The sequence below is a fragment of the Copidosoma floridanum genome, unplaced genomic scaffold (genome assembly GCF_036245765.1).
Source record: "Copidosoma floridanum isolate Cflo_tuat_1 unplaced genomic scaffold, Cflo_Japanese_pri ptg000032l, whole genome shotgun sequence".
NCBI classification, from domain to species: Eukaryota; Metazoa; Arthropoda; class Insecta; order Hymenoptera; family Encyrtidae; genus Copidosoma; species Copidosoma floridanum.
In genome coordinates, this window is record NW_028321909.1 from 7,752,584 (window position 1) to 7,764,532 (window position 11,949).

At 38.0% G+C, this 11,949-nt stretch overlaps 2 protein-coding genes across 2 annotated transcripts; both read right to left on the bottom strand.

Annotated features, from left to right (window-relative positions):
- Positions 1-835: 835 nt before the first annotated feature.
- LOC106642080 (uncharacterized) lies at positions 836-3,413 on the bottom strand. Its single transcript, XM_089597325.1, has 2 exons — positions 3,218-3,413; positions 836-2,959 (listed from the first exon to the last, which is right to left on the bottom strand). The coding sequence occupies exon 2, from the start codon at positions 2,934-2,936 to the stop codon at positions 1,311-1,313; it is 1,626 nt and encodes a 541-aa protein (XP_089453451.1). The 5' UTR covers positions 2,937-2,959; positions 3,218-3,413; the 3' UTR covers positions 836-1,310.
- Positions 3,414-4,874: 1,461 nt separating this feature from the next.
- Cap-D2 (CAP-D2 condensin subunit) lies at positions 4,875-11,905 on the bottom strand. Its single transcript, XM_089597359.1, has 19 exons — positions 11,714-11,905; positions 11,466-11,606; positions 11,189-11,385; positions 10,975-11,117; positions 10,796-10,877; positions 10,430-10,726; positions 9,998-10,330; positions 9,767-9,935; positions 9,346-9,698; positions 8,849-9,241; positions 8,476-8,723; positions 8,270-8,390; positions 7,728-8,206; positions 7,409-7,663; positions 7,049-7,321; positions 6,830-6,972; positions 6,393-6,758; positions 5,195-5,317; positions 4,875-5,080 (listed from the first exon to the last, which is right to left on the bottom strand). The coding sequence occupies exons 1-19, from the start codon at positions 11,829-11,831 to the stop codon at positions 5,001-5,003; spliced, it is 4,314 nt and encodes a 1,437-aa protein (XP_089453485.1). The 5' UTR covers positions 11,832-11,905; the 3' UTR covers positions 4,875-5,000.
- Between the last annotated feature and the right edge of the window lie 44 nt (positions 11,906-11,949).

The window sequence follows — 11,949 nt, forward strand, 5'->3', positions numbered from 1 at the left end:
AAGTACTTACTTAAATGTGTGTTAATAATAAACGTATATATTTACACACGCGCACATCATAATATATTTATGCTTTTGAGTGCCTGAGTTAAGAGTGGGGATCTTGCCGCGGCGGGAGCCTCCGCCCTCCGCTCCTCACCTTCACAGTAACTTAACTTTACATGGGGATGACATTTTTCAAAAATCTTTTTTAATAAAAAAATTTTGTTGTCAAACAGTTATAATCAAGAGATGCATTTTTCCTACAAAAATTTTTAAACGTCTCACGAAATAAAACAATTTATTTATTTTCTAACAATTATTTATCCGCAGATTTATTACTTTACTTCTCAAGGTAAAAAAATTTTGTCAATGGCTTGGGCGCAAGTATTCCAAAAGAAATGACACAAATCACAGAAGTTTACGGTTACCTTTGGACTTACATCATGTCAGTACAAAGGTAACCGAAAAGTTCTAATTACATGAGTATATCACACAGAAGAGTTACATAGTGGAGGGGGGGGGGCTCCGTGTGGAGACTGGATACTTTATGGACCCACCAAAAAAGGACCATATAAATACTATACATAACTGCTGTATTGAAAATCATCTCCAGAGACAGCTCGTGCACAAATTTTGCTGTCGCACTACTTCAGAGTACTGATTCATCAAAAAACTGTAGAAAATTTTTTTTTACATATAAGTATCTGAACTTAACAATCATTGTTTTTGACATTTAAATACCGCACTTAGTATTTCACGTTCGTTAGTTTTAAATCACAATATAACATTTTCTCCATGTTCTTAAAACAGGAGATCTTTAACTTGTAAAAATTAACAACAAAAAAAACTATAATTTGTGTAGGCATGTATGAATGTATTTGAGTAAGTTATTATTTTCTTACAAGTGCACTATTACTATTATTATTGTTATTCTTATTAAATACGCAGTACATCAACTGTGGATCATACAATTATAAAAATTTACAATCCGATTATTATTATATTCTGTGGCTGAAAAATACTTAATTTCGAATTCACTTAAGCCTCATCCTGGCCTTGAATTCATATAAAATTTATATAAACCTCACATCGCACAATCAACATACAAAAATCAGCGCATGTAATTCTAGCATCATACTGGTAAATCAATCAAATTAATGACTTAAAAATGCTTACGCAACGAAATGCCGCTCCGTTTTAAAAAGCAAATCACAAAAGGTATTACTAATATTCAATGCAATTAAAAAATTATACACATGCAAATGAAAAAAAAAAAATCAGTAGCATAAACAAAAGTAGTAACAAAAAAATTTTTTACATTATCGAGCCTAAGGCTCCATCAGCAACTCAACCACTTCCTCGGGTTCCTGCCCGTCTGTTGCCACCTCCTGCTTTTTGTTGCGCCTATAGAACCAAGCATAAACGGCCTTCTCGTTAATACCAAGCTCATCAGCGAGCGACTTCTTGCGTGGTTTATCCAGAATCGGATTCTCAGTGTACTCCTTCTCCAAACGATCCCTCGCCTCTGTCGCTAATACACTACGGTTGATTTTAACATTTTGCTCAACTCGGTGCTTACGAAACCAGCTTTCAACTCTGCTCATCGGTATGTCTAGCTCATCGGCTAACTCGCTAGCTCTTTTCTTGTTGATTTTCGGGCTCTTGCTAAACGCCTCCTGCAACTTCAAATTTTGCTCACAAGTCAGCAGCATTGGCTTCTTGTTCTGCTTCTTAGGGGTGTAGCTTTCACTCAGATTATCATCATCCATCTGTTTGCTCATCATCAACCCTGACGGACTGCAATCGTTGCCGCGATAATGCTCAGACGTGTCGTACTCTGCATCGAACGTCTGATGGTTGTTAAAACTAGTTAACTGAGCGTTTGATATGTCACCGGATATTATCGGGCTGTTACTGATCATGTGGACCTGAAGTGGAGCATCCTCAGTGTTAGCCATAGGGAAGTCCACCCGTTGAAGACAAATGGAAAGTCTCTTGCGTTTCTTGGGATTCATTGAATAGTCGATCGGTTGGTCGGCAGCACTCTCGGCCTTAGCGACTAATTCGTCCTTGTGAGGGTCAGCATCGTCCAGTCCACTTTCGCTACTCTCGTGCAATCGCCTGCGTTTGGAGGGCTTCCCGGGCAGGTCGTAACCTTGGCTCGCCCTGTTCAACGGATGATCGTCAATACCCCCGAGCTCACCGTACAGATCCGGACAGAATGATTTGGTCAAGTGTTTGTAATGCATGACCGTGTTCTCGTCGAGGCTCGACATCAAGGAGGTTATACTCGCGGCGGCGTTGTTGCAGTCCGTCGACGAGTCGGGCAAGGAGAAAGTAAACTGATCGGCGGCGGCGGCGTTCTCCGAGTCTCTTGCCACATCCTCTGCCTGGCGCATGGCGAACCACTCAGCCAAGCATTTATCTTCGACCCCAAATCGGTCGGCTATCATCTGCCTGCGAGCCTTGTCCAAGTGGTACATCTTGCTCAGCTTGTACTCCTGCTCGAGCTCGGCCAGTTGTGCGGCGCTCGGGACCCATTTTTTCCTCTGCGCGCCGAGCCTGCGGCGCCTGTTACGGTACCAGATCAGCACGTTTTGCTTCTGAAGGTTCAACTTGTTGGCCAATTCGACCGCCCGCCTCGGACTGATGTACAAGCCCTTCTCCTCGAACTCGTGCTCCAGCAAGTTTCGCTGCTCGGCTGTTAGTACCGTTCGATTGTTACGAACTTTGTTACTTTCTGGTGTCAGTGAGCCATCGTTGTGCTCCGTTGCGAGACGATCAAGTAGCTTAGTACTCGAGCCGGGGTCGTCGTCATCGGCGTTCTCTACGAGGGTCGTGTTCTGGAAGTCTGTCGTCGAGCTGTTCGTGGGACTACCTTCCGATACAAGTTCCGCATTGTTGTTGAAAATGATCTCTCTCTCGTCCTTGGATAAAATACGCGGCGAAGTCATTTTTCTGTTACTTTCGGCAGTAGCTAATTGGAGAAACGTTATTTTAGATGAAGAGATCATTGGAAATCATAACGATGTTTGCCAAAGGTAAAAAGATTGTTTGCGCTTGTGTATGTGCGGGTGGATTATGTGAATCACTATCACATCATGTCATCATGATCATGTGATGAAAGCATGAAAGTGTGTGTATGGTATATTTTCATGGAATGGAAAGTTTGTGACGAGTGAATTTTTCTCTTATACCTTGACAGATAATATCTTAATTAGTTAATTATACTTACAAAGAAGATCACGTGAAGTATCGTGAACATGTAACGTGTGAACGGGCCACTGATTATATATTTTTCTACTCTTATATCCTGCGATACAACCACCTGAACCACCTTAGATCACAAAATACCTACTTACTGCAGGAATCTAGAGAGATAGCGTGACAAGGACCGAGAACCGAGAGTTGTAGGACTTGTAGGTACTGTAGGTAGTAGAAGTAGAACTATATCTCTCTCAAGCTGGAACGCGATTGGTTGACGCATAGTAGCTGTCTTAGGGTGCCTGTACATGGGCGTCTTAATGTCTTAAGACTAAAGACTGTAAGCCACACCTATGGCGGGTGATTCATTCAAACTGATGTTAACTGAATACCGATATAATTTGTTTTAAACAAGGAAATAGACACTTTATTCATCATAAAACTATGTAACCTGATTACATTATAACGTTAGAACGTTTTTTAAGGCATCAATTGAAAAGTTTCTACAATTCATGTTAATACAATAATTTTGTCAACATAACCTCTCTTTTGAACGACTCAGCGTTAACAAAATTTTTTTTAGTTTTGGTGGCTAAATATCTTTCCAATATCATAATGCAATCACGTAACATAGTTTTGTTATGAACAGGATGCCTATTATCTTGTTTAAAACAAATTATATCAATATTCAGTTAACGTCAGTTTGAATTGAATCACCCGCCATAGGTTTGGCTTACAGTCTTAAGACATTAAGACGCCCATGTACAGGCACCCTTAAATCTTACTCTAATTGAACAGTGATTGGTTCATTCAGTTCATTGGTTGACGCCTTAGAGAATATATACATGGAGGAAGCATTGTATGCTCCGACCGCGAGACGAAATGAGAGAGACAAAAGACAAATAGCAGTACAACCTTTCTCTCTCTTACACGCCTCTGATTGGTTGGCCCCCTTCCGTATATATAGGTATAGTCGTATGATATATCTGCTCTGTTCCCCCACGACCCACGACCGCCACTCGTGGATACGACTATACCTATATATATATACGGAAGGGGGCCAACCAATCAGAGGCGTGTAAGAGAGAGAAAGGTTGTACTGCTATTTGTCTTTTGTCTCTCTCATTTCTTCTCGCGGTCGGAGCATACAATGCTTCCTCCATGTATATATTCTCTAAGGTTGACGCTGATAAAATGAAACGTCTCAATTATTATTCTCGCAACGTTATTAAGTATCCTCACTTACGCAAAAAATTTTGTGAAAAAATATTCATTATTCAAGTAGTACAATATGTGTTAGCCACCCAAAAAATAGCAAACAAAATGTTTACATGACACCATTAATTTTCCGATAAAAAAACTAATTCCATCACCCTAAATCCCCTATTATTCTTTTTCAGACTAAATTGGCCAATAATTGCACATCTTGAGTTTTTTTCCTACGCCTTACATTTTTGAGAATTATAATTTTTTCATTTGTTGCAAGATTTCACCTATTCAACAGCTATCAAATGAATGGAGGATGGAGGACAACATCAAGGTAAATGAATTTTTACAAAAAATAGTAAAAGTGAAAATTTCTTTAATTTAAATAAGTAGTTATACTATTATGAAAGTATAAAGTTGTTAGTTATATACATTACATATCAATAACTAGTGTAAAAATTGTTATTAAAAAATAACTCTGCATTTATGTAAAAGACGTTGTTTATTACACATTCAGTGAAAATTTATTTTGAAATAAAAAAAAGTAACAAACTTGTAATAAATATATTTTATAATACATTTCTTGATGCTGTTTACTTAAGTTTAATTCAAGTCCGCATTCTCCTACCTGTGGTTGGTGTAGACGAAGCTCGTGGTTCTTGCTTCCTTCTCAAAGTTTTTGATGTACCTAAAAGTTCATATTCAAAATAATTGTTTTTGTGTTTCTATTGTTTTATGACAATTATAATTTAAGATATAGTGATGCTAGAACACAGAAAAAAAATGATTCGTCTAATGTTACCTGGTGTTTTTTCTTCTCGTATAGAAAATCTAACGCCTCTTCTTAAAGATTTTTGGGGTGTTCTGTCAGTGTCATCTTCATCAGAGTCACTATTCGTTGTAGAATCAGCTCTACTTCTTCCACCTGAAATAATTTGAAGGTTTCATAATGAAATTTATACTTCAGTCACCTTGTTCTTGATATCAGGATAATTACTATGTAGCCACTCTTTTTTCCCCCTGATAACTACAAGTTTACAGTATGTGTATGCAATAAGTACTAAGAAATAAAAGAGACAGCGTAGCACGCCGCTGACGCCACCAGTTGCCTTGTCTCATGCCCTATTCTTGTGCGCTAGTAATTGCAAGTAGTTATTCAATACGCCAATGTAATCGCTTGGTTGTCTCGACAAAATGTACACAGTTAGTTAAAATGACTATAACATGTAACTTACGACTGAAAATGTATGTGATCCTTCTTTTTATAAAGCTACACATCTAATGCAAACTAAAATTAAAGTAAAGTTTTTTTTACGCTTTTTTTTTACAAACGCGCGATCTCCAAAGTAAAATAATGTAGTTATAAGCCGCGAGCCTCCTCCATCAGAGAGCTTTTTTTTTAAGGAAAAGGACATTAAACCGACAAAATAACCCAAGGACCAGCCTAAGATCGTCCAAATTCGCGAAACAAAGCAAACAAATCAAACCATACTTTATGATTTAACAGAATAGCTCACTATAAGTGGGTTAAAAAAATTGCACACATACTTTTTCCTTTACCATACTTTAGGGTACGTAAAAAAGAGTATCCAGGTATTGCAGGTTAAAGTTATTAAGTTAGGGGCTTATGACACTCTAGGTGCATTTTGATGAGACACATTGGACGTCTTCGATGTAAATTAAACGATGAGAGTGGAGGGAATAACCCGCTAACAGCGTCCGACGCTCGGAAGGCTAATCAGACAATCGGTTTTCTTGTAGAAAACGCCGACTGTATCTACATAAAAATACACCTTTAAATTTCCTGCGCTCTATCAAAAATCCCTTCTATAAGAACTAAGGCGATAGTAGAAAAACACTGTCAACTGAATTTTTTTGATAATCTACCTGATGGACTCAAAATATTTATTCATATATAATCTTTACGACCCATAAATTTTTTGCGTTTAGACCTCCAAACACGAACCCTAATCCATCTTATGATTACAGTCTGAACTTACGTCGAGAACTGCTAGTGCTCGGAGTTTTGGATCGAATACTAAAGTCTTCATCCTCATCCTCCTCATCATCACTATCGTTTCGTCTTGACGCGCGTCGCACTTTCTTTTTCCCTTTAATAGTCTTTGGCGCTGGTCTAGGTGGAGGTGGCATTGCTTCGCTGTCAGAAACAGGCTTGGGCGTGCCTTCCTCATCATTATCCTCGTTTTCCAACAGCTCTTTGATTTTTTCTTCAAGCTCTGTACAAGCTACTTTCGCCTCTGGTCGACGTTTGGCGGTCTCAACTATAGAATTCAAAGCTTTTTGGACATCCTCATTGTGAATTTTTTCTTTCAGCAGAGGTAAATCGTTTATTAATATTCTTATGCCTGAAAAAAATTTCGACATTACAATTTTATAATTGTATACTTTACACTGTAAGTTATTCGACTTTTTATACCCTTGACACTGAATTTCAGTAGTGACAAGCAATATGACAAATCGCGCCACTGTCGCTCTGTTGTGGCTAACTTGAATCGACTACACAGTTTTTCAATTATACTATCGACCTGACGATCTTTTTGCAGTAAGCCCAAGATATATCTGAATTAAAAAATAGTATTAATTCAATTTTTTTTTTTTATAAATAGAAAATAATTCAGAATTATGCAATACTCACTTGATTATTTCTTGAAAATCTTTTTCAGCAAGTTGCAACTCGGAATCAGATAAGCACGACAAGATATCCGGCATAACGTTGTACAGAGCGTTTCCTTTCTGGGACAAGTCTCGGAACAATTGCTTGGCATCTGAACGTATAGTCTCATTTTCGTCTATCATGCAGAGCGCCAATTGTGCAACTTGTCCTTTTACACGAATCATTTCGCCTAATATCAAGTTTGATAGCATGTTAACACAAGTGCTACGAACTATGAGACTTTCATCCTTCAGTCTAAAAAAAAACGAGGGTAAATCAGACATACGTACGGCCAAGAATAAGTTTTCAAGTGACATGTGAATTTAAACAGTAGAAACTTACCGTCCATAAATGTGTGACGTCCACGGTTCAATTTGATTAGGAAATCTAGTCATCAAGTCCGCCAACCCTACCAAGATGTTTGCCCTGATTTGCGGGTGCGACGAGCGTTCCAATATCGTAACAAACAATTGTAGATGCGACTCGCAGAAATTTGAACTTATCGTCATTAGTTTGCTAAGCGCCAGTACCCCATGAGCCTGTACCATTTCATCATTGTACTTGTCCGGATGCTGACAAACGTCCAGAATCAATGGCCTGTGAGTTAATTAATTAAAAAACTTGTAAAGTAAACATACAAAACTAAGGAGGGTCAACGTACAGAAATTTATAAAAGAAGCCATTATTGGCAAGAAGCTCCTCTTCTAGCACCATGTTGATGTGCTCGGCGTCGGCATCGTCAGCCGTAGCCCCTTCCATGCCCTCTTCGTTCTCGTCGTCATTCTTGTTGCCCCTGATCGAGCGATGCGCGCTGCCCATCACCGACGACGCGTTCGACGCCATCGAAGCCACAGACGTCGTTGACGCGTTCATGGACTTGCGTCTGTATACGTTGCTGGTGCGAGCTCGCATTTCCTTCTTTTTTTCGCACACGGCGTTCCGACGCTTGAGTTCCTTGTATACAAACTGGTCAAGGTGGACCATCTCACGTATGCCAACGTGTCCCACCAGGAATAAAAGTCGAGCTATTTGCAGCGCAGCGATCGCGACATCGGGACTATCTGGTGAACGTATAAATTGCCCGGCTTTGGCTACGTGGATTATCACGTCTTCCATTAATTCGGCTGGCTGATCAGCTAACTGTGATATTTAAATTTTAGTACATAAAAAATGGCTGGGATCGATTTTTTTTTTCTTACTTACATGGTAAACAACATTAATGGCATCTGTTGCGAAAGATATGTACCCATTTTCTTTTTCATCCAGGAAATTTTCTTTTAAATAGGTACAAACTTGGGTAAATATTTCATGATCGTTTGGATACCTTTAGTATAAAGAAGAAAAATTGTAAGTAACGGTGCAATTTTCGAGAAATATTAACTTTTGACGTGAATTTATGGGTTTGTTACTTGATTGGGCATTTGTCTATATCCTTTGAACAATCCTGCTTAATTGCCAGAAAAGCTCTGCACGTATCTCGAGCTAACAAAAGATCAGCTTGCCCACGAGGGCCCAAGCCAACTTTGATAAGAACATCGAGATTGTCGGTAATAATGTTAGCCTCAGCTTGAGCAGCCATAGTTAAAAGCATCAAAGCTGATCGACTTTCCTCGGGCGTTGTGTTTGCTAATTTAAGCGAGAACATCTCCCACATTACCTTTAAAAAATTAACGTGTATTATCATTATTTTCAACTATGTGTTGGTATTTACGTTTCGGTGACCCGTCATAAAGAGTTGTTTTGTAAGCTGTTGAGATTAGAAAAATTACGTGACAGTACTACCTTTAACGCTTCTGCATCCAATTCATTGTTTTTTCTCCATGAAGTTACAAGTTTAGAAAGCGCTGCGCTCTGTCCAGACTGCAAACCATCCAGAAGCTGAATGAGAGCCTTGACCGAGTGCAGAGCTTTTTGGCGTTGGTTCATCTGGTTCCCCCCGTGATCCAGATATATTTCTTTGTACACGCCAGCTACGTTGTCTCGCACAGACTGATCGCGACAAAAGATCTGGAAAAGCGCCTTACGTACACCTGACAGAGCTCCTGATATCTGAAATTGATAGGCAGCCCCTAGGAAAGAGCAGGCTTCAATAGCATCGCCAGGGTTCATTGAGTAGAGCAGCTTTTCTACAGTGGGTATCGTTTTCTCGAACTCTGCTGCAAAAGTTAGGCAGTTCTGGAAGAGATGAATAATTTATGATCAATTTTCATCTTTTTTTTTTTTTTTTTTTTTTTTTTTTTTTTTTTTTTTTCCTACACTAGGAGCCAATTTTCTTGTACCTGTAAATAATCTATAAGCTTTTTTAAGACTTTGATTTGATCCAACTTTTTCAACTCTTCTTGATCTGTGGCTAAAGATTTTTTGCTTTTATTTGAATCGTTTTCATCTTCTTTGGAGCCCGAGTTCATGAATATTTTGTACATGAATAAAAGCAGTGCCTCTTTTTTTGTTTCCTCAGAGACATTTTTCAGTTCTTTAGAAAAGCCTGACTGAGAAAACAACTTCTTTAAATACTTCACTGCTTTTGAACATTTGTCTTTTAATATGTAATTTTGTATTTTGTTGAAAGTTTCTTTTATATCGATTTCTTCCTCCTTTCCAATTTCTTCTTCTTCATCTTCCGGATTATCTTCTACAAAATATTAATGATCACGTTTATTGTCAGTGCAACCAAATGATTTTTAATTAAAAAGAACATACTTTCTTGTTCGGTCACTTTGTTGATTGCGGCTTCGATCAATGGAAGCTGAGTTTTCCACAGCTCTTCTTTTTCCTCTTCTGCTCCAGCAAAATGGTATATTTCAGTCTGCAGTTGTTTTAATTCTGCTTTGGCATTTTCAAGATTGTTGGCGAACTTCTCATGATTCATCTGCAACGGGACATTTTAAATATTACACTAAATTTGAAAATCTTGGGCCTTTATCATCTCACCTTTGATGCAAAAGGATTACTTTGCAAAACTGCCCGAAGTAATGTTAGTGCTTGTTTGCGAACATTAGCACTTTTATCTTCCAATCTCAGGACTGATGCTTTTAACAAGCGGTTCTGTCGGGACAAAGGAATAGCTCCTTCGCAACACAGTTTTTGCCACGTTTGAAGGACCTTGGATCTCACATACGCATTACAATCCAATATGTGCTCTTCTAAATTGTCGAGACATTCGTCTCTTAAGTCACGTTTTTCAGGTGACAAATTTTCGCCAGTTAGAACATTGGCTACCATAAGCCCCATAACACCGATCGCACAATTTCTCATAACGTAACACTTAGAAGGGCGAAAATAAATACATTTACTTACACGGTTTTCTTATTTTTTAAAAACATGTTTTCTAATTGTTAAAAAGATATGAGTATAAGTACTTACATCGTTGGCCAGATAATCTATTATATTGTCTATGATAGGTACTATAACATCTGCTTGGGTATTAGCAATGGATTCAAGAAAGTTACAGAAATTCCGAGCATCAGCTTCGCCAGGCTCACTTTCACCGATTTCTCGTGCAATTTCTCTCATCAGTCCAGTGCAACCACACTCTGTGATCATAAGAACGACACCAGCACCAATTGGGGCTCCAAGAGCTTCATGAAATTTAGCCAATTGAATAATTCTAACAACACAAGCTATACCATGGTTGTACCTTTTTACCAATGTACCAAGAATCTAAAAATAAAGTGCATTTTACTCCATATTGTTGCAACTTGAAACTATAATAATCTGAGAATAGCTTACTTGAAAAATTAAACTCTTCATGGTTTTGGATTTAAAATCTTTTGTTTTTTCCAAAATTTTGTAGCAGATTTGACTGATTATTCTGAAAAAAGTTGAAATATCCCACAATTAGGTATAATGTTGTTAACATTAACATTAAATTAGAAACAATGTAAAAATGTTTTGTTAATAATGCATACCCAACAAACATATCTTCTACGATTGGAGGTGACCATAGACTTTTTAAAGGCAACTGTAACCACCTGTGCACCGTTTCCAATGCTTTTTCTCTAACTTCATCCCATTCTTCTTCCAAATGTGATTTTTGTACAGTTTTCTTGCGCTGAGAAAAAAAATTTTTAACATTAAATCAAAAACCAAGTTATTACTGACTTGTTCACAAGCTGTACTTACTCCTTTGCCAATATTCCCTATGTTACTATTACTGTTGGCATCAGCCATCAAATCTTCGATGATGCACAGAATAGAAGACATGATGTACGCCGACAGTTTATTTGCAGATAACACTTTAGCCTTTTCAGTTTGCTCAAACTCCAAGTCCTTGGTTTGGTCTACTTTCTTTTCCAAATGAGCTATCAGATACTGCACAACTGAAAATTATTTTTAAACAGTCAGAATAACAAAATTTCATTAATAGCTACAAACAAAAATACATAAAGTTAGTCCCTACTTTTCAAGACTTTAGCAAAAGCTTTGAGTAACACTACCAACTCAACTTTATTTCCATGGATGATAATGGAAAGAAACACATCCTGTTTTTCGTGTATAATGTCAACCGGTGATGCTTCCGATAGCTTCTGTTGATTGATTTCTGAAATAAAGAAAGAAATAAAAAATGAGTGGTTCATCTATAGCAAACGGTACAACAAAAAATAAAGTTGACAACTTAACATAGATGGTGCTTAAAAATCGACTCACCATTGATCTCTCGGGCAACCATCTGCAGGGATACGACCTCTCGGTGTCCATAATCACCAAAGTGCTTATGGGCAAGTTCTTCCTTGTCCAAGGGTATGGCAAAATCATGATCACCCATTGTTTTTTCTACTCAGGTTGAGAAAACGCTACTAGTAGGTGTTGACTAGTTCTTGTTCGTTTAATTTTAGTCGTTTACTCACATTCAAAATTTGATAAACTAACCTCATCTTAGTCAT